Source organism: Phyllostomus discolor, chromosome 12, assembly GCF_004126475.2.
Source record: "Phyllostomus discolor isolate MPI-MPIP mPhyDis1 chromosome 12, mPhyDis1.pri.v3, whole genome shotgun sequence".
Taxonomy (NCBI): Eukaryota; Metazoa; Chordata; class Mammalia; order Chiroptera; family Phyllostomidae; genus Phyllostomus; species Phyllostomus discolor.
In genome coordinates, this window is record NC_040914.2 from 76,825,116 (window position 1) to 76,847,648 (window position 22,533).

The window sequence follows — 22,533 nt, forward strand, 5'->3', positions numbered from 1 at the left end:
AGGCAGCTTCCTCAGGAGCAAGTCAGTGAATGGGCAAGTTCCAGGTTCCCCGGTCCTGCAGGAGGAGGCACATGGCCATGGCCTCCCCACCTCCCGATGAGTGCCGCCTGCTGCCCACACAGCGACACTGGTTCCACACAAGCATGCCAGGCCCGGTCAGCAACTCTGGCTTTATTCCCAGTGGCCAGTCGATGGGGCTCCTGTGTGACCATACGTCTGGGGCTGCTCTCCCACCCCCCACCGGAGACACACTCCTGGTCTTTTATAAAGAAACGTGCTATCCACACCCAGCGGACAGAGGTCGGCAGAGGAGCTAGAATGACCGTCCTGCTCTGAGGGATCCTGAGTCTGCAGTGGTTGCCCCCGAACAGTGATCGGTCCTCCAGTTCCAAAGAGGGGCGCTGACGCCCCATCATCTCAGGTGGAAGAGGTCCTGTTTAGGCAGTGGGAGTGGCCCCAGAGCTCAGGGTCAGAGGTCCTTCGTGGGGAACACCCCGGCCGCTCACCTCTGTTGCTGGATATACCAGGTCCCACATATCACCCTATGCCTCATCTCAGCACAGCACTGGTGGGGGAGCTGAGGCACTTGGTGGGGGGCCTGCTCCTGGCCACCTGGGGGTCTGTAGGTTGTCACCCCACTGCCCACACTTAGCCACAGCACAATTCCTGGCCCGGGGCCAGGTGCCTACCCACTGGTCCCAACAAGCAGGGCACAGCTGCCGCCACACACAGCACCCCATTCCCAGCGAAGCAGTCCCTTCTCCAAGTGGCAGCCAGGGTTCCCGTCGAGGAGGGTCAAGCCACTGGCTTTGGCAGGCCGTCAGGGCCCAGGAGGTGAGCATGAGGCTGGTCCAGCATTTGAGGTCCAGGCCCCACCTGGCAAGAAGAGAAATCAATGTCAAATTGGGGTGACAGGGAGGGACAGGTGTACGCCTGCCCTCGCAGGGAAACTGACCACGGTGTGACGACACCCTGGCCCTGCAGGGAGAGCCGTGTGGCCTTGGCCCTCGTTACACAGACTGGTGTGAAGGGTAGAGACTGGGGCCTGGGCACAGGATGTCACGAGGACTTGGAATCGGGTGGCCTGAGTGAAACCTTGGCTCAGCCACTCGGAGCAACGATCCCGATCTGCTTCCCGTGGGTGAGGCCTGAGGGTCCCCAGGATCCCTGAGTCTCCAGTCCCAGCCCCTCCCTCTCCCCTCATGATTGGGAACGTGGCCCCACGAGTCAGTGTGTCCTGAAATGTCCACACCAAGACCAGTGGCCCCACAAGTCACAACATGTCCTGAAACGTCCACCTCAAGACCAAGTGAAACCAACCAGTGGAGCACATGCCTCGGAAATGGAAGAACGGCACTCCTCCTACTTTTGCTGTCAATCTTAACAACCTGGTTTCCCACCCCAGATGGAGCTGGGGTGCAGGGAATCCCTTCACCTGGTGGACGCACCGGTCCAGGCCCGTGAAGCCTATGCGCTGGGTGGGCACTTCCCCAGGGGTGCAGGGCCGTGGGGGCCCCAGACCCCGGGCTGAGGGCCGGTGCCGGGACTCACCTGAGTGGCAATGATGTATTTGATGCCGCCGGGAGTGGGGTCCATGCCCAGTGCAGCTTTGAGCTCGTCTGAGAGTGGGGCCGGCCCCACAGGCAGCCCCTTCAGAAACCTGGGGGAAGGAAGGCGGGGTGTGCTGTGTGCCCACTGACGGGAGCTGTGCTGTGGAGGACGTGCAGATCAGACCTGAAGGGGTGTGACTGCCAATGGGAACGGGGCTTCTTCTGGGGTGACATGCAATTGTGGAACCACGTAGAACTGCTGGCTACACAACAATGAATGTACATGTTGCTGCTGAACTATACATTTCCAAGTGTCTTTGACTGTCCACACAAAAAACTGCACTGGAGTGACCAAGGGACAATCTGGGGCCACTGTGAAGGGCTGGTTTCAGGAAACCTCCCCGAGGTTGGGGTTCATCCATGGCCCATGGCTATCGCTCTGCCCAGTGGGATAACAAGAAGAAAATGCCTCAGTTCGAACATGAGCCCACCACCATGTTCCTCTGCACACCACCCTCTGCGGGGACAAGGGCAGTGAGAACAGAGTTTCTGATGGGGGACCACCAGCCTCCAAGGCTATCATGGCCATCCCACTTGGTGGGGAAGTTAGCATGCTGGCCACCCACCCTCTAGCCATCAGCACTGCCCCAGATACAGAAACAGGTACAACAGCCCCCCACTTCCAGCAGCCCCAGCAAGAGGGTGTCCCACACTCAGGAGGGACCATTAACACAATGGGAAGGGAACATCCAAGTGCTCTGTCCCCAGGGTGGGGCTGCAGTCACTGTCCACACAGGAGCCATGAAGCCGTAGGCATGTGTATGTGTCTGTGTGAACACAGGGCTGGGACGTGTGATGGGGAAGCGTTCATGGCAAGGCACACTGGTGAGACACTGCCTGTGGTCCCCAAAGGGATCAATACTTCCTGCAAGACTCCCCCTTCAGCACCACAGCCTTAGGTGCAGCAGTCCCTGACACCAGCAGGAGACCCTGCCCCTCCCTCCGTGGCTTCCCCAGTGCGGGGGCACAACACTCACTTGTCTCCGTTTGACTCAGGGGGGAAGCAGTGCTTCACGGCAGCCACGAACTCAGCCACAGTGTCATCCAGGGTAAAGATCACCGCGTTGGGGCCTGCATCAAACGTGTATGCCACCTGGAACCCAGGTTGTCACCGTCAACTTCTGCACAGCAGCTCTGCCCGGCTCTGCCTCTCTGGTCTGCCTGGAGACCCAGGGCCTCCCAGTGCCCACGGGGCTGCCCCAGAGTGGAGTTGTGGCACCTTTGCCCGCCAACGCAGGAGCGGGTCGGGGTGGGTGGGTCCCCACACCAGTGCTTTGAAATACAAGGTGAGATCCCACAGTCATGGAACCAAATGCAACAGACAGAAACTGTCGGTGCTCCGCACACAAGCGCATAAAGCAGATTCTGTGGAGCTCTGTCACAGACAAGCATGTGCTGGTCTCACTGACACTCGTAGCCTGAGGCCCACTCTCTGGGTTTCCCGCACTGCCCCGGCCCACCTTGCCTTGGTCTGCCCGTGGTGGGCATTGAAGCGGTGCACCAGGTGTATGATATGCCTGGAAGTGTCATTGAGGTAAGAGATGGGTGGGAAGGTGTCCAGACAGGTGGCATGGAACTGGTTGCTGTCCTTCATGGTCAGCTGGCCAAAGCCCTCAAAGTTTCTTTCTTTGACATAGTGGATCATTTCTGCCATGCGCGCCGGCACCACTGCCTCAGCCCGGAACTGCAAGGCAAAGGTGCTTCCCAGTGCGGGCCCGCGGCTTTGCAGCACTGTGGCCACAGCACAGGCTCTGGGGAGAGCCTCCCCCAGGCCTCAGCATCCACCGACACACCCTGCAGAGCAGATGAGCTCAGCTTCAGAGGACGTGGGTGGAGCCTGGCCAGTGTCCTGACACGCAGGTTGTACCCCGGGGAGCTGGCACCCGCCCTGGTGCCGGCCTTACCCTGAGCAGGGGGCTGGTCTCCACGCTGGTCTGCATGCCCACAGTGCTGCCGGTCAGCTTCTTCTCAGCGCTCACCTGCACCGAGGGAGAGATGGCCTGGACATCACCCCCCAGCCCCAGCCCTAAATACCCACCCTGTCCTGTCCCTCCCCGCAGCTGGTACAGACAGCAGGGTGGGGGCTCCTGACCACAGAGGCCTCCGGACTGTGGTGGAGATGACATAGTTCTGGGAACAGCAGCGTAAAGACCTGCAGCCCCCCTTGCACATGGGAGTCATTCCTGAGCGCTCCACAGACCGCCATCCCGTCACCCGCAGCAGGCCTGAGAGGCAGGCGAAGCCTCATCTCCTCCTGCTCTCAGGCTGGCCTGAGAGGACTCCTCACTCCACCGCGGTCTCACTCACCACGAGAATGAGGACTCGGAGTTCTGGCCAGTGTGATTCGGGGGCCACCTGCCGGGCGACACTGTCCTTGCCGTCAGCCTGCTCCCCCATCTGCCACTCCACGAAGCCTCCGTATAGGCTCCGACAGGCGCTGCCCGAGCCCCGACGGGCCACTTCCGAAAGGTCACTCTCGACCCCATAGACTCGGGCCAGGGTGTAGGCTGTAAGCACAGGAGGGAGGGTGAACAGGGGAGGGGAACTAAGATATGCAGGGGACAGGGGTCCTAGCCCAGGCTGTGCTCAGCACCCTATGAGAACGTGCCCTACAGGAAAGTAAAAGAAATTCTGAAATGACAGAGCTTCAGCCACTGACTCTCACGGTTAGCACTCACTTCCTCACCCATGCACGGCACTATGTGCTCACGCACTCAGCATTCTCAAGGCGCACACTTGACATAGAGACCATTAGAGCCTGTGGTACTGCGATGGAGTGGAACCACTCTTGGGGACCTGAAGGACCAAGTGCTGAGGGGCCAGAGTTTCTTCAAGGAGTGACAGAAAATTGGGCTTTTAGGGGCGCTATTTGGGGCAGACACCAAGGCACAGGGGCCTAAAGAATGTACATGCCCAGGGTAGCCAGCATGTTGGGCGTGACGGAGCAGGGCTGGGCCTGGTCAAGGGTCTGATGCCAGGATGTACAGCTGGGGTCCACGAGGCAAGAGCTCTGCCCCAGATACTGACACCCCTCCTGGCCTGGCTTACCCACCACCTATCCCCAACGGTGGTTCAGCCATGGGTACATAAGCCAAGCCAAGCCAGTAAGCATCGTCCCTGGAGTTTCCACCGGGCCACTGTGGCTATAAGGACAGTGTGGGCCCGATGCCCACCAGTTGGTCTAGTGACCAGCTTTGTGCCTAGGTGAGCAGGCCCTACTGAAGAGTGAGCCAATGCAGAGGAAAGCAAGCCAGAACTTCCAGGGAGAGAAATGGATGCCCAGTGAGGCTGTGGGAGAGTCTGGAAACAGCTGCACCCCTTGGAATTTTGTTCCATCAACTAGGAAACTGTCCCTATTTTACACTTAAGCCAGGCTGAGGTGGACTCCTGTCATGTAGAGCCTCGGGAGATTTCAACACTCAGACGGGAGATGACCAAGGCCTCAGCCGCACGTGCCGAGGGCTCTGCGAAGGCTACAGGAGCACGAGTCTCCCTGTGGGCACTCACCTAGGCAGGCATAGCCGGCAGCCGAGGAGGCCAGGCCTGCAGCTGTGGGGAAGTTGTTCACCGATGCGATGTGCACCTTGTAGCTGGGGCTGAGAGGCAGCGGGTCCTCTTCCTCCTCACCACTCCTCTGCTTTCGGGCCAGGTGGCGGACTGTGGAGGGGAAGACAGCCACCGGGCAGAGCTGCTCTACCTACTCCTGGCAGCTCGCCCGCCATGGGTCAGAGGCACAGCTGACACTGGACATCTTCCCCAAATTCCTGCAGGCCTGCTTCTTGGGAGGAGCCCCAGACCCACATCTGGCCGTGCTAACAGGTGTCCCCATGCCCTGCAGCTGGGGGGCTCTCCAAGCCCGGTGGGGAGGGCAGAAGGCACAGCACCTGCTGTGGTCTCTGCCTCCACCCAGAGCAATGAAGGAGAAGGAACAGGCTGACACTGGCCCCCATGTCCCGTGCAGGACTCCCACTCACTCTGCCTCAGGCAGGCCTGGATACGCGGCTGCCCTATGTCCTCCTTCCGGCCGTTGATCCAAATCTGGTCCTCAGTGAAGTCCTTGCTAATGGCAGCTGTTGTAGTAGTTTTCAACTGAAGAAGAAAATGCAGGACCCCCCTCAGGTGTGAAGCACCCTTTTCCGCTGGGGAGGCCTTTCCTGCCGTGGCCCATCACCGTCACCCACTCAGGGGCAGGGGCAGACTTGCTGGGAACAGGAGTTCGAGGCAGGAGGGGAATCGGCCCCAAGCCTGGTCTCTCCACACAGGGTGAGGCCAATGCTTTCACCTCCCATGGCAGAACCAGACACAAGAGTGAAAGGACAGAACCTCAGCGGTGACCTTGCGGGGAAGGTGCAAGGAGCATTCCTAACACTGGGGCATGGAACAGACACTTCGTGAGCTAGGGATTTATTGCTACCAGTTGTTAAACGAAAGTTTAGTAAATTTTTACTTTGGTGTTTATTGCCAGTCCATACTAACCTGGTCCTGGTGCAAAGTGACACTCAGGGAGGAATTGATGGGTAGGATCAACTCCTCATCTCGCTTTCCCCCTGAAACAGACAACCCAAGCCAAGGCCGGTCATTTTCCCGACCCTGCACACCAGGGCACTGTTGCCTCCACCCACCAAAACCCCACCACCCCCATGGTGCTCCCTAGTCACCCCCACTCCCATCCCACCGTTCCCCATTCACCTAGACTCTGCTCTCTCAGTACACAATCTAAGTCCTCTTTCTGCTGTATCCATACCTTCAGGAAGCCCTCCCAGATTGCTCCCCAATTCACTGAGCTCCAGGTACCAAAGCAGAGCTGGAGACCAGCTATCTCCCTGTTTCATTGTTTCTGTTTTATCTTCTTCGCTCACTGGACAAACCACCTTGGAGTGTCTACCAGGTAGGTACTGAATGCTCAATTGTTAGGCTTTTGCCTTGACCCAAACAGAAAGAGCCTCAGCTACTGAAAGCACCTTAAATCTCACTGCTCGTACTCCCTGGAGACCGTCAAAATTGCCCCCACTTCTGCCAAGCACTTCTCCTCTTGGCATCTCATGGCAAACAAAGTAAACTTCCTGGAAATTTTGAAACTCTTTGTTAAGCACACACAATATACTGCACTTTTGGTTTGGGGGGGGGAGCGGGCAGAGCTACAGGAGATAATAAAGATTCATACCTGGCAGGTGATATATGAGAGCCCAGAAAGAGACCCCGTATATACACCCAACCGGTTTCTGACAAAGGTGCAAATGCAATTCAGTGGAGAGACAGCCTTTTTGGGAAATGTAGGAATAACTGGACATTTATAGGTCACCAGACTTGACCCAAGTCTCATTACACAAAAAATAACTCAAAATGGAGCATAGACTTAAATTTAAAATGTAAACCTTTTAGGAGAAAATCTTCAGGATGTAAGGCTAGGCAAAGAGGTCTTAGACTTAACACCAAAAGCATGATCCATAAATGGAATAACATTAGTTACTCCATTTACACTGGACTTCACCAAAATTTTTTTAAACTTTGGCTGTTTGGGAGACCTTGTTAGGAGGAAGAAAAGACAAGCTACTTGGAGTGGGGGGAGATATTTGCAAACCACATATCCAACAAAAGGTTAGTATCTACAATATAAAATGAACTCTCAAAAACTCAATGGTCCCTGGCTGGTGTGGCTCAGTGGACTGAGCGCCGGACTGTGAACCAAAGGTCATTGGTTCAATTCCCAGTCAGGGCACATGCCTGGGTTGTGGACCAGATTCCCAGCTGGGGGTGCTCCAGAGGCATCCACACAGTGATGTTTCTCTCTCTTTCTTTCTCCCTCCCTTTCCCTCTATAAAAAATAAAATAAATAAAATCTTAAGAAAAAAGAAATTTGGGGAAAAAAACCTCAATGGTGAAAACACACACAATCCAATTAAAACATGGACAAAAGACAAGAAGACACATTTCACCAGAGGACACACAGATGACAAATATGCCCATAAAAGTGTTCACCATCTTGGCCTATAGAAAAATGCACACCAAAACCATAACGAGGTATCACTTAAAACAAAAACCAGTAATACCACCAAATGCCAAAAAACAATATACATTGTTGGTGGGAATGTAAAATGGTATGGCCACTTGGGAAAACAATTTAATAGTTTCTTTAAAAACTAAACATGCAACTACTCTATGACCTAGCAAGTGAACTCCTGGGCATTTATTCTAGAAGAATGAAAACTCATGTTTACACAAAACCCGTACAGCCCTAGGTGGTGGGGCGCAGTGGATCGAGCACCGGCCTGTGAACGGCAAGGTCTCCAGTTCGATTCCCAGTCAGGGCACATGCCTGGGTTGCGGGCCAGGTCCCTGGTTGGGGGCACGTGAGAGGTAATCAACTGATGTTTCTCTCGCACATCGCACATGGATGTTTCTCTCCTTCTCTTTATCCCTCCCTTTCCCTCTCTCTGAAAATAGATTTTAAAAAGACAACCCATACACAAGTTTATAGCAGCTTTACTTCTCATAGACCAACGCTGGAAATAACCTAGTTGCCTTTCAAAGGGTGTATGACCTGTGACCCATACACACCAGGGAACAGGACTCAGCGCTGACGGAACGAAGTACTGATGCCACTACCACCCGGTTGAACCTCCAGAAAGTATAGTGAGTGAAATGAGCCAATCCCAAAATGTTACATGCTGAACGATTCCATTCTTGCAAAGAGAACTTGCTAGACATTAAGAGCAGGCCCCAGGTGGATGGGGTGGGCGTGACCGTGGGAGCTGAGCACCCCCCCCCCACCCCCGCGCAGCTTAAGGACGGACGTCTTGTGTGAACTATGTTGCCTGACCCGGGCCCCCGCGCCGGGTTGACGGCGCCCACACGTCTGAGCCCCCGGCCCGCGCACTCACAGTACTTGATGACCGCGATGTTGACCGGCGCGGTGCAGGTCACTGCCACAAGAGGTTTCTCCGAAGCCATATCGTAGAACTCAGGGAACTCAGCCCACAGCTGTCGAGTGTCGGAACTTACGCCCCAGCAGGCCCCACCATTGGCCCACGCGGTCCCAGGTGTTTGAGCGTCGTCCAATAAGTGGCGGGTCTTTCCCAAGCCCCAACTCTCAGCCAATGAGCGGGATCGAACGATAGGCTGCCGACGCCGAGCCCGCCCCTTTGTCCGACTGGCGCCGGCTCTGCGCAGGCACTGAGTGTGCGCAGGCGCGGGACCTCCTTCGGCGGGTAGGCGGGTAGGCAAGGGGTGTGCGCAGGCGCGGGCTGGCAACCTTGTACGTGGGGGGTAGCGGACTTAGCTCGTGAAGTACCCCCAGCGAGGGTGCCGGTATCCTCACGCGGTGGGTAGGTTGGAGCTGAGGAGCTTTCCTAGCTGAGAGGAGGCTGAGTGGGGCGCTGGAGGCCAGGTATCCCAGTCGCTCGGGTCGGAAGACTCGGGTGACCGGTCCGGCGAGTTCCTGGGGCCAGAGGTTAACAGGCTACCAGCAGGGCAGCTCGCCACGCCCGGGGTCTCGGTCCCGCCGCCCCGGTTCCTTCCCTCTGCCTGGGGTCCCGCAACCCACGTTTCCGCACAGGCCCCACCACCTGGGTGTCCCAGAGCTTCGCGTTACCGGGCCGGACCAGTGCCGCTGGGTGGCGGCCGCTAAGGGGTAAACTGCTTCAGAGACAGGCGCTTTGTACCCCAAACTCTGTTTTAAAGCTCCGTATAAGCAAAGGGGTTTTTTTTCAGGGTTGAAATGGATTGCTGCACATATACGTACATTGGTTTTTTTCTTTTAGGAAAATACACATAAGGTGCTCGGGCTGGGTGGTTAGGTTGGTTGGAGCGCGAGGCACGGAAAAAAAGGCGGGGGGGGGGGGCGCGGTTTGCGGGGTTGGATGCCCGGTGAGCGCACAAACCGAGGCTGTGGCTTCCATCCAGGTCTGACGCGAATGGGAGGCAACCGGTGGATGTTTCTCTGTGTCTCCCCTTCCTCTCTCTAAAATCAGTAAACATACCCTTGGGCGAGGATTACAAGAAATACGCATAAGGTGAAGTTTATCATTTTAACCACTGTAAGTACACAGTTCTGTGGCGTTAAGTACATTCCCATTGATGTGCAATTATCACCACCATCCAGCTCCAGAGCTTTTTCATCATTCTAAACTCACATTCCTTGCCCATTGAACAGTGACTCCCCATGTTTTCCCTTCCCTTTATACAAGCTTATTTTTAGCTTTAAAATGGTTCAGGTTTCAGTCAAGATATTAAGAGAGAATTAAGAGTAATAAGAAATCTCCCATGCTGGGCCCTGTTACTGGATTTTTGGGTGTATCTTTCCATCAACATTTAATGCAAAATACAGGCACACCTTGGAGATATCGCAGGTTTGGTTCAAGACCACTGCAATAAGGTGAGTCATGTGAGTTTTTAAAATTTTCCAGAACATACAAAAGTTATGTTTACACTATACTGTAGTCTGGTAAGTGTCCAGTAGTGTTATGTCAAAAAGCCACTATGTACCTTTTTAAAATAAGCTTTTTAATTACCGTTGACATACAATATTATGTTAGTTCAAGGTGTACAACATAGTGATTAGACATTTATCTGACTTACAAAGTGATCACCCCCATAAGTTTAGTACCTACCTGACGCCACACAGTTTTTGCAGTATTATTGACTGTATTCCCTATGTTGCACTTTACATCCCTATGACTATTTTTAAAAGATTGTATTTATTTACTTTAATAAATAAAGGGAAGAGATGGGAAGGGAGAAAGAAACATCAATGTGTGGTTGCTTCTCAAGCTCCCCCTACTGGGGACCTGGCCCACAACCCAGGCATGTGCCCTGACTGGGAATGGAACCCATGGCGACCCTTTGGTTCACAGGCTGGCACTCAGTCCACTGAGCCACACCGGCCAGGCCCCTGTGACTGTTTTTTTAAAAAAAATTTTTAATCCTCACTTGAGTATATATTTATTGATTATATATAGAGAGAGAGAAACATTGATCACTTGCTTCTCATGGGTGCCCCAACCAGGAATTGAACCTGCCACCTTTTCATGTATGGGACAATGCTCCAACCCACTGAACCACCCTGCCAGGGCCCCTGGCCCCATGACTGTTTTTATAACTGGCAATTCGTATATCTTAATCCCTTACCCTTTTTCACTCAACCACCTCCCATCTGACAACTATCAAAGTGTTCTCTATGAATGTAACACTGTATATATCTCAATTTAAAAAAGCTTTTTTGCTAAGAAATGCTAACCACATTTGAGCTTTTAGCGACTCATAATCTTTTTGCTGGTGGAGGGTCTTGCCTCGATGTTGATAAAAATGCAGTATCTGTGAAGTACAATAAAATGAGGTATGCACGTGCTGGCCTGCAAACGAAAGGGTCACCAGTTCGATTCCCAGTCAGGGCACATGCCTGCATTATGAGCCAGGTCCCCAGTCTGGGGTGAGCGAGAGGCAACCTCACATTGCTGTTTCTCTCCCACTCTTTCTCCCTCCCCGCTCTCTAAAAATAAATAAATAAAATATTTAAAAAAAGAAATACAAGAGTAAATCAATTTGAATGTTGAGGCATGAGAAATAACATTAAAAGTGAGGTATGCCTGTACAAGTGTATAGCTTTTTTTCTCACCTTGTTTCTTCTACTTCTGTGTTTCTTGGAGAGCATCTCAATTTGGTACACAAGAGCTCCCTGGTTTTGTTGTCCGGACATACTATAAGTAGACAACTTGTCCCCTGCTGTTGGACAATTGAGTCATTTCTATTTATTTTACGAGCTGCTTTTCCGTACATTTTGTGCATGTGTGAGTATTTCTATAGGAGAAATTCTTGGACTTGGAATCGCTGAGCCAAGTGAAATGTGCCTGAAGCAATTTTGACTGCTGTGGGCAAGTTGCCTCTGGAAGTTCAATTGATTGTTGAAATCAAGCGTGCACAAGCCTGTTGTTTATACTTGCATTTCAGATGGTTATAAGTTTTTCTTGCAATCACTTTTCTTTTTCATGCAAATCCTCTCAAACTTCTTTAGAAGAGTTAATGATGGATTGCTTTGGGCAATAATCATGGTGTAACCTTTGAGCTACAGAGGAAAGGTTTGAAGACAAGTCACCTGTGAGCCTCAGTAATTTATGTTCTGCGTGGTAGCAATGGAAGAGGAAGCACAGACATTTATTAATCATCTATTTTGTGCCAGATACTGTCTGTGTTATACAGGTAACTTTGATTTTATCATTTATAATCAAAGTATCAGGAGGTAGGGCTTTTGGGAGGTGATTAACAGAGCCCTCATGAATGGGATTAGTGTCTTTATAAAAGAGCCCAAAGATCATCCTTCCCCCCTTCACCATGTGAGGACACAGCAAGAAGACCAAGAATCTGTAAACGAGGAATCAGGCTGTCAATGCACTGAATCTGCCAGCACCTTGATTTTGGACTTCAGCCTCCAGAACTGAGAGAAATCAGTGGTGGTTGCTTAAACTCCCCTGTCTGTAGTATATTTTTGTTCTAGCAGCCAGAACAAACTAAGATAGTATATATAATATTGTCTTAGTCTGCTTTCCTCCAGGTTCCACTTGTCAAGCATCCACTTTCAAATCTTTTATTTTCCTCCATGTTTCCAAATAACACATTTTTTCCCTCTCTGTTTTTGTCCTGCCTCCCTCCCTCCCTCCCTCCCTTCCTTCCTTCCTTCCTTCCAGTTTTAGATAGCACCTGTTGATTACTACTAAGGAGAGAGAAGGAATTCTCTTTCATCCCAACCACATTCCTTCCTCCGCCATCCTCCCGAATCAGTTAAATGGGTGTTCCTTGTTTTCATTATTATGATTGTGTACCATACTCACAGTTGAGCCATGTAGGCAAGAGCTCCTTTACTTAGTGGAAAACCTTAAATGAACAGCCCCTTTAACCCTAAAAGAGGGCTAGACACAGATCCCCACAGACACCTTCAGCCCAAGTCCTCCTGAACTGTCAACCTATGCACACGTATGAAATAAACTCATTACAGGGTCTCTTTGATAAATAACTGAAATACGTATGTTTTACCTATTTTCACATTTTTATCAAATAGGTTTTGGAGTTAATGCTTTTGGATCATGGTGGGCGTTATAAACCAGGGGACAGGAATTTTAAAATACATCCACACGTTAATATGTCCCTATAAAGTGCCTCAAAGGTCATGCAAAAATGGAGTAAAGCTTGAATTTTTTTTAAAAAGGTTTTACTTATTTTTAGAGAAGGGAAGGAAAGGAGAAAGAGGGAAACATGAATTCGTGGTTGCCTTTTGTACATCCCCAGTTGGGGACCTGGCCCACAACCCAGGCATGTGCCCTGACTGGGAATGGAACCAGTGACCCTTTGGTTTGCAGGCAGGCACACAATCTGCTGAGCCACACCAGCCAGGGCTTTTCTTTTCTTTTTTTAATATTTTATTTCTTTTCAGAGAAGGGGAAAAAGCTTAAAATTTTAAGGCTTAGGAGCAAGAAAGAATAACATGTCCCACAATCTTTCTTCGGTTTCCATTTTTGTTTTAAAGCATTTTAAAAATTGTAAAATATGCACAATGTAAAATTTACCATCTTAACCATTTTTAAGTGTACAGTTAAGTGCCTTCACATTGTTGTGCAACCGTCACCCCCATCCATCCACAGAACTTTTTCATCTTTCCCAACTGAACCTCTGTCCCCATTGAACACCAACTCTCCATCCCCTCCTGTAGCCCCTGACAACCACCATCATGTTTTCTGTCTCTGAATTTGACACCTCCTGGGACCTCATATAAGTGGAGTCATATAGTATTTGTCCTTTTGTGTCTGGTTTATTTCACTTAGCATAATGTCCTCAAGGGTCATCTGTCTTATAGCATGTCAGGATTTCCTTCCCTTTTAAGGCTGAGTGATACTCTACTGTAGGTATAGTCCCGTTTTGCTTATCCCTTGCCCACTGGTAGACATTTGGCCTGCTGCCACCTCTTGGCTGTTGCGAGTAATGCTGTTCTGAACATGGGTGTGCAAATACCTGTTAATGTCCCTGCTTTCATTTCCTTTGGGTATATACCCAGAGGTGGAATTGCTGGGTCATATGGTCATTTCTCTTCTCAGTTTTTTGAGGAACTTCCACAGTGTTTTCCACAGCAGCTGTACTATTTTAAATTCCCACTAGCAATGTAGGGGTGTTCTGATTTCTCTAAATCCTTGCTAACACTTGTCTTCTCCTCCTCCTTGCCATCCTAATGGGTGTTTAGTGGTATCTCATTGTAGTTTTGATTTATATTCCCAGCTTTGCTTTTATTTAAGGTATTCTCCCAATGTTGATGAGAGAAAGTGTAGGATCTTATTTCTCAAATGTTAACAGAAATATGGGTCATCTAGGGAGCTTTTTATTTTATTTAAGATTTTATTTATTTATTTTTTTAAAGATTTTATTATTTATTTATTTATTTTTAGAGAGGGAAGGGAGGGAGAGAGAGAGAGAGAGAAACATTAATGTGCGGTTGCTGGGGGTTATGGCCTGCAACCCAGGAATGTACCCTGGCTGGGAATCGAACCTGGGACACTTTGGTTCCCAGCCCGCGCTCAATCCACTGAGCTACGCCAGCCAGAGATTTTATTTATTTACTTGAGAGAGGGGAAGGAAGGGAGAAAGAGAGGGAGAGAAACATCAATGTGTGGTTGCCTCTTGCACGCTCCCCACCAGGGACCTGACCCACAACCCAGGCATGTGCCCTGACTGGGAATCGAACCGGCAACCCCTTGGTCCACAGGCTGGCACTCAATTCACTGAGCCACACCAGCCAGGGCAGGGAGCTTTTTAAAATGCACATTCTGATTCAGCAAGTCTGGGGTGGGTCGTAAGTGTTTGCATTTCTAGCAAGTGCCCAGGGGATGCCAATGGCAGACGCTGATAATCCAGGGGTCACACCCTGAGTAGCAAAGATAGATGACAGAGACCACATGGGCTCTGGAGGCTGGCAGACCTAGTGTATAAATAGGTCTCAGCTGTAGTGTATCTCAGTCTCCTGACGTGTAAAATGGCAGTCGTGCTCCCTACAGAGTTATAAATTGCCAGTGCAAGGCTTCTGACACAAGCACAGAATAAACGAGGAGCTTCATCAAAGCTGCTATCTGGCTGATTCATGTTGTGAAGAGAGATGAAGCAGAGCTGCTGAGGCAGAGACAAAGAAGTGGGGGTCCTCGGGTGCCGTTGTCAAGCACCATATATGTGACAGGGGCACTCCTGACTTGGTCCTTGAGCTTTTTGTGCCTTGGAGCTACAGAGAATGTGAGGAAAGCTTTCTGCTCATTCAGTTAACATTGGTCACTTGTCTGCCGTGCTTCACTGTGCTTCACTAAGTGCAGGTACACAGTGTGGCAAGCAAGGGTGGACAATAAAGCAGGAACAGGCCAGCCACACCTGGGTCTGAGTGCTAGCACACATCTGTCCCCCTTCCTCCCACCTAGGGGCTGTCAGGACAGCCAGCAGAGGGGACCAGAGAGCAGAGCGGCTGCAGGGTGTCCTGCGTGGTGATCCTCAGTGGCTTTGGCTGCCTCACCTGTCCTCTCGGCCCCAACCTAGGCATCAGGGGCAAAGAAGGCAGTAAGTGACTTGAAAGGAAAGCATGCATTTGTACATGGGTTATTTGCCTTTTGTTTAAACCTGGTCCACTACAGAGATTTTCCAGAACCCAGCAAATTTGAAACACCATGAGCTAGGCAATGCCAGAGGAAAGGAATGTTTCCTCTCTAGGGATTTGCAGTTGTGGGTGGGTGGGTGGGAATTTGATACTTATATAAATAAGGTTATATTGTAGATGTGATGACAGATAAACTGCAACCCAAGATAATACAAATGGTGGAGAGCAGACAAGCTATCTAGGGCAAATATGTAAATCAGATTCTAAAGTGTGAAAGGACTTGAGGTGGGTGCCAAGGTGACCATGATGTAACATGGGTGTGATGTGTCGATGGCAGAAGGTAGGGAAGGAACATTCTGGTGGTGTAGGAGGGTGGTAGCAGAGTGAGTGGGGGCAGATCATTCCTAGCTCTCCCTCCAGGAGGAAATTCCCTCTCTTTATTTTAAAAAATTATTGATTGATTTTAGACAGAGAGGGGAAGGGAGGGAAGGAGGAAGAGAGAGAGAATTTGCCAGGACAAATTCCTCTGTCTTCCAGGCTAACCTAAGAGGGAGGAGGTAGCCAAGACCCTTCTGTGTGCTGATGGGAAGATACTTTGTTCAGAGGGAGAAGGCCCAGTTCCTAGGAGATACCCCTACCCCAAATTTTATCCCCGTACCTTATTTCAAATTTTCCTCTCAATCATTCTTCTAAACTCCTTTGGGCTGTATTATCTTGGCCCTGGAAATAAAGGGTTTGAACTAGACCTCTTAAGGTCCAATACTCTGATTGTGTGCCTGCTGAGCAAGCACAGACTCTCCCGTAGGCTTCCCAAGCTAGCTCTAGACCAGGCATTGCAGACTCTTCTGTAAAGGCCAGATAGTAAATATTGCTGGCTTTGTGGACCGCACAGGCTCGGCCTCGACCACTCACCTTTGCAGTGGCAGATCCCAATCAGCCATACAGAAAGAGTGAGTGAATGCAACTTTATTCGTGGACACTAAAATGTGAATTTCACGTAATTTTCAGGTCATGAAATCTTTCTCTTTTGATTTTTTGGTATATTCTTGTGGTGGTAAAATATAAATAACACAAAATTTTGCTTTTGACTATTTTTAAGTGTCCAAGTCAATGGCATTATGTACATTCAGTGTTAATACAGCCATCACTACCAAACACCCCAGAACTCTCTCATCTTCTCAAACTGAAATTCTGTCCCCGTTACACTAACTCCTCATTCTCCCTCCCCCAGGCCCTGGTATTCATCATTCTACTTTCTGTCTCTATAAATTCAATGACTATAGGAACCTGATATAAATGTAGCGATGCAGTATTTGTCCTTTTGTGACTGACTTATTTCACTAAGCATAATGTCCTCAAGTCTCATGCATTTTGTAGCATGTGTCAGAATTTCCTTCTTTTTCATGGCCGAATAATCTTCCATGGAATGGATAGACCGTATTTTGGTTATCCATTCATCCATCGATAGACACTTGGGTGGTTTTCACCTTTTGGCTATTGTGAATTATATAGCCTTTTGATTTGCTTTGACCCGACCATTCTTAGCTCTTGGGCTATCCAAAAACAGGTGGGGGCTGGCTTTGGCTCTGGGCCATGGTCCGGTGCAGGGCTGGCTTCTACTTCTACGGCCTTGAATGGGTTCTGAGGGTATCCAGTGTGCTCATCATGTCCGAGCTCTGGGTGTCATCTTCACTCAACTGCTCATCTAAAAATATTTGCCACTTAGTTTTGGAATCAAAATGTACTGTTTGAACCTGGCATAAACACATTGAAAAGGGCATTCAAATGACAATAAAGGCAACACAAGTACTTTGCCTCTTTGCGCCACCAAGACGTCACACAGGCCACCAACACCATGAAGGTCTGGACTTCAGAGCACGTCTTTGACCACCCATGGAGAACTGTTACAACTGCAATGCTGAAATGCCCAAACCCTATGAACCCAACTGTGGTTGGAGCTGGTGGACAGACATATAGATCCTTCTGGAAAGTTGTGCAGCCACAGACTTCTCGGCACCAAGTAGGGACTGCCTGCCTTTGTGAAATCTCTTGGTGGTGCAGCAAGAACCAAAACATGTGCAAGAACATTCTGTAGTTGAGCCTATAAATAATGGCACTTAAATCCAGTAGTATTTCATTTACATATATAGTTTCAGTAGATGAAAGACATGTGAAAAACCACATCCTCAGTACCCAGAAAAAAAACATTTTGACTCCAGGGGCCGTAATCACTGTGAAAGGAGTCAGTCTCAGTAGTTATCGCGGAGGTCTGATGGCAAGTACAGTATTTTCAAACGAGAATAAAGGCGGAGAAGCAATGGAATGGGTACATTAAATAAATGCCGAAGCTGCAGAAGTGACAGCTCCGGCAGGAAGGCACCTGAGGACACCGAGGCGGCAGCATCTGTAGAAAAACGATCAGAGCTGGTGTGCAGCGCCCAGTCTTGCTGCTCTCTACTGGCTGCAGTAGATATCTGCTATTTAAAAAATGCAACTGTATTATAAGTACAGTTTTTTTAATAAAAGATATTTATATAAAATAACTTGCTCTGCTATAAACCACCATTAAAAACTAGTGTTTTAATTTGGTATTTAAAAGACATTTTTGGAGGGAAAATTTTCACTAAAAACTCCAACAAAAATATTATTTTATTGTATTAAAGAATACTGTATTGATTTGCCAAAGTTCTGTAACTTAACGAAGGTATTCCCTTCTTTGGATTTGTACTTTGTGACTTAGTATGCTGTATCAGGGCTGTTTATGCTAACTGAAAAAATAAAGTCGTTATCAGAAATCTGCAGCACTTTAAGCTTAAACAGAACAACAACTCTTTACATCTTATAGCATTTCACATTTGCCTAATTTATTAATTGCCATGTGTCAAAATCTTGGTTCCTTGGCCCTGGCTGGTTTGGCTAAACCAAAGGGTTGCCAGTTTGATCCCCAGTCAGGGCACATTCCCGATGGGGCACATTCCCAGTGGGGCACGAGGGGAGGGCAGCTGATCAATGCTTTTCTCCCTCTCAAAAAAAAATTCTATAATTGCTAAGGCATGTTATGTCAGGTTATTTAAATATGATTACTTTTTGAAGTAATCGTGACCACCAAACATCTTTTTTACATGAGGAGCTGTACATGATTTGAAATTACTCAAATGATGTCTTGATCCAAAGCATAAATCCCAGGTACTTGATGTGTTTAATAATAGGGTGCCACTGTGGGGTGGGGGGCCAAGGAAGAAGAAAATAACAATAGAGAGGAAAAAGCATTGACCTAAACTAACCACTACGTGAATTATTGTGCAGCTTTTATTTACAGGAAATCCTTGTTTTGGGTGCCAAAGGGCAGCTGGACTCTGAAAAACAATCCATTAAATGTATTTTGTTTCTTATTTTGTGGTAGTTAATTATCAACCAGTAAATAATGTCTTTGATACTTTAAACTGTTGCATATAGAGTGTTTTTGTTAAAAGGTGATTAGCTCTTGCTTTGATTTTACATTGGTTAATGTGATAAAATTCTAGTAAGGCTTCCTATAAAAGAAACTAAGTTTGTATATCTTTACACACACATACACATATATATATGCGTAAACCACAAATGTATGTACCAGACAATTAAAAAATTAGTGATTTTCTACTTAAAGTATTGTATAGCTTAAGATGTTTTAGGGTATTTGTAAAAGCAAATGAAATTTCCATAGCTTTTTAAAAATATATTTATTTTATTTAGAGAGAAGGGAAAGGAGGAAGAAAGAGAGGGAGAGAAACATCAACATGTGGTTGCCTCTTACACACCAATCAAGGGACCTGGCCCACATCTCAGGCATGTGCCCTGACTGGGAATTGAACCAGTGGCCCTTCGGTTTGCAGGCCAGTACTCAATTAACTGAGCCATACCAGCCAGGGCTCGATAGTTGTTGTTTTTTAATCCTCACTTGAGGACACTTTTTCATTGCTTTTAGAGAGAAAGGGAGAGAGAGAAACATTGATTCAAGAGAGAATCACTGATTGGTTGCCTTCCTACACACCTAGATTGGGGGTTGTGCACACTTGGACTAGGGACTAAACCTGCAACCCAGGTATCTTCCCTGACTGGGAAGTGAACCCACAAACTTTCAGTTACAGGACAACATTCCAAGCAACTGAACCACACTGGCCAGCCCTCAATGAGGTGTTTTTTAAAAAACATTTTATTTATTTTTAGAGAGAGGGGAAGGGAGGAAGAAAGAGGGGGAGAAACACTGATGTGTGAGAGAGATACATCGATCGGTTGCTTCGTGCATGCCTCCAGCTGGGGACCTGGCCCACAACCCAGGCATGTGCCCTGACTGGGAATCGAACCACTAACCTTTCGGTTCCCAGGCTGGCACTCAATCCACTGAGCAACACCAGTTAGGGCTCAATAAGGTTTTTTATTATTTTTTGTATCCAGAGATTGTTTTTACAATTGAAATAACATTTAGGGTAAATAGAACATTGCTACATACTGATATGTAATGAAAAGTTGCTTTGAAAAAGTCAGAATGCCCTGATGATAAGAGATTTTTTAATAACAACAACAAACTTAGATGGCTACACAAAGAGAATCCCAAGTTCAGTTCAAACTTGTATTGCTTGGTGATGGTGGGACTGAGAAAACTACATTCGTGAAATGTCATCTGGCTGGTGAATTTGAGAAGCATGTAGCCGCCCTGCATGTTGAGGTCCATCTGCTCAACTGGGCCAGAAGCTCGGTGGGCTGAGAGACAGCTGTTAACATTCAAGCCCAGTGTACCATTAATAATGTTTCATGTAACTTCAGGAGTCACGAGAACGTGCCTAACTGGCATAGAGATCTGGTATGAGGGTGTGAAAACACCCCCATCATGTTGTGTGGCAACAAAGTAGATATTAAGGATAGGAAAGTTAAGGCAAAATCAATTGTGTGCCACCGAAAGAAGAATCTTCAGTACTACAACATCTCTGTCAGAAGTTTACAACTTTTCCCTGGCTGGTGTGGCTCAGTGGATTGAGTGTGGGTCTGTGAACCAAAAGGTTGCCAGTTCAATCCCCAGTCAGTGCACATGGCTGGTTTGCAGGCCAGGTCCTCAGTTGAGGGCATGTGAGAGGCAACTGATTGATGTATCTCTTGCAGATTGATGTTTCTCTCCCTCTCTTTCTCCCTCCCTTCCCCTCTCTCTAAAAATAAATAAATCAAAATATTTTTGTGTTTAACAAAAGTAACTACAACTTTGAAAAGCCCTTCCTCCGGCTTGCTAGAAAAGTAATTGGAGACCCTAACTTGGAATTTGTAACCATGCCTGCTCTTGCCCCACCAGAGGTCATGATGGACCCAGCTCTGGCAGCACAGTATGACCATGGTCTAGAGGTTGCTCAGACCACCCCTCTCGTGGGTGGGGATGAGGACCTGTGAGAAAGGGAGGCTGGAGCCCAGCATGAGAAGTCAGTTTTATAGACACCTGTCCTGTGATGTCAGTGGTGCAGAGTGTTTGCCACTGTATTATATGGCTCAGCAGAACCTGTGCTTGATCTTTGGGATGCTGAAAGAGATGAATGGGCTTCGGAGTGAATGAGGCAATTAAAAATACCTTCATTTTTTGGACCCGCATATTTAGCTGTTCTTGAAAAAGCAGGAATGCAGTCGTTTCCTTACTGAGTTTCAACTATGAGACTGCTGCCGCCACATCACAATATTCAGTGGTAAAACCTTGTCTGTCGCTGTCATTCCCATTCCTTTTTGTTTAGAATCAGAATAAAGTTATGTTTTGTGTTTTTTTAAGGTAGCACGTGAGTAAATTCCATAAGTGTGGACATGAAGATGACTTTGGATGAGGAAGGAATAAAAGGTCTGTCCAGAAGGTATTCAGCCATGTAATATCAAAAATAGATTTATTGAAGAAGATATAAGAAATGTTGTACACAGGACAATGATACCTCAGTCCCCTTCCAAATAGGCCCCTTGGGACCTCACACAGTTCTCTCAGTCCCGATCAGCTGCCCTGTTGTATTTTCCTGAGTCTTATCGATGGTCTGAAATCTCTTCCCTCTCAAAGGTGATACTAGTTTTGGGAAAAGCCACAAGTTGCACAGTGCAAATTTTGGCTGTAGGTGGGCTGAGTCCCCTGGGCGATTTGATGTTTTGCAAAAAGACTCTATGAGATGTGATGCATGAATAGGCATGTTGTCGTAATGAACGTGTCAATCACCAGTTGCCCATAGCTGGTGGCCTTCTGAATCATCCCAATAGTTTCTGCAGAGGAATGTTCAAGCTTAATGCAAGATTTGTTGCAGATTTGTTGTTCTGCTCTCAGTCATTTTGAATGTAATAGCCACACAGTACACATGCTCACTCAACAGCGTATACTGCCCCCACTGACTAGTACAGTGAAGTCATCATTGTTCATGCATGTGCACTCCAGTCCACTCTCCTTGGCTGCCAGGTTACATGGATGTCGCACAAACTGTTCTCATTATATCAACAATGGCTGGACTTTTTCTGGACAGGCCTCATATTTCACTGATGAAGTGTTAAGCAGTTATTTGATTATTCATGTCTTTGTTAATCCATTCTTGAGTGTAGAGACATCATTTGCAGGACCCGGTACAAATTTAAATTGTTCAAAAAGAATGAAGAATTTCAAGATGACAATAGCAGAGCGCTCACCAGAGTACAGTGTGTCCTCTGCATGGCCTGTTACACTAAGGAAGAGACTTGAAGGAACTGTTTCCGTCAGCACCACGGCCTGAGGCCTGAGGTTGTCTGTCTGTATAGTTCCTACTCCTCCCTTTCAAAATTACTCACATTTTGCCTACTCCAGGTGCTCCTTTGTTCCACTTCTAGATTCCATTCACAGCTGCCTTGTCTGCCTCATTGGAGGAAGGGAGACCGGAGTTTGAAACCCTGCTCTGCCATTGGCTGGTGAGCCTTTCCCAGGGCGTGGCCTCTGAGCACTCCCGTTTCCCACTGAATCCTTCTTGTGAGCCTGTTAGGAGGTGACACTGCTGGCAGGGAGCAAGGACTCAGCAAATGTTCATTGTCTCCCTTTTCTCTCCATTAGCAAAGAAAAATAGAAGAGTGGACTTTATTTTTAGATTTTTAACTTCCTTTTTTATGTATTTGTGCTTCGGAATTGGTCTTCGGTATAGATGTTGGGCGTGGAATTGACGCTCTAGTCAGAGCCTCCAGGGGGCCTCTGGGACAGGGCGGGGCAGCCGGGAGGCCGGGTGGGGGCCCTGTTGCCTGGAGAGACAACCCCTGGAGGAGCTGCTGGAGAGCAGGAGGGGAGGCTAGACTGCAGGCTTCCAAATC

General features: G+C 48.5%; 1 protein-coding gene and 2 pseudogenes across 1 annotated transcript; 2 read left to right on the forward strand and 1 right to left on the reverse strand.

Moving 5' to 3' along the window:
- Window positions 1-151: 151 nt before the first annotated feature.
- MVD (mevalonate diphosphate decarboxylase) lies at window positions 152-8,647 on the reverse strand. Its single transcript, XM_028501810.2, has 10 exons — window positions 8,492-8,647; window positions 6,087-6,157; window positions 5,585-5,699; window positions 5,118-5,267; window positions 3,918-4,117; window positions 3,515-3,589; window positions 3,076-3,294; window positions 2,588-2,703; window positions 1,552-1,660; window positions 152-876 (listed from the first exon to the last, which is right to left on the reverse strand). The coding sequence occupies exons 1-10, from the start codon at window positions 8,559-8,561 to the stop codon at window positions 796-798; spliced, it is 1,206 nt and encodes a 401-aa protein (XP_028357611.1). The 5' UTR covers window positions 8,562-8,647; the 3' UTR covers window positions 152-795.
- Window positions 8,648-16,722: 8,075 nt separating this feature from the next.
- Window positions 16,723-17,825, forward strand: LOC118497741 (annotated as a pseudogene).
- Window positions 17,826-19,651: 1,826 nt separating this feature from the next.
- Window positions 19,652-20,860, forward strand: LOC114488299 (annotated as a pseudogene).
- The last annotated feature ends 1,673 nt before the right edge of the window (window positions 20,861-22,533 follow it).

Excerpts from the sequence above, each read along its gene's own strand:
- MVD (XM_028501810.2), bottom strand. The coding sequence starts at position 8,561 with ATGGCTTCGGAGAAACCTCTTGTGGCAGTGACCTGCACCGCGCCGGTC. Across the intron at positions 6,158-8,491 it reads CATCGCGGTCATCAAGTACT|GGGGAAAGCGAGATGAGGAG; the intron begins GTGAGTGCGCGG and ends TGTCTGTTTCAG. Across the intron at positions 3,590-3,917 it reads TCCGAGTCCTCATTCTCGTG|GTGAGCGCTGAGAAGAAGCT; the intron begins GTGAGTGAGACC and ends CCCTCGGTGCAG.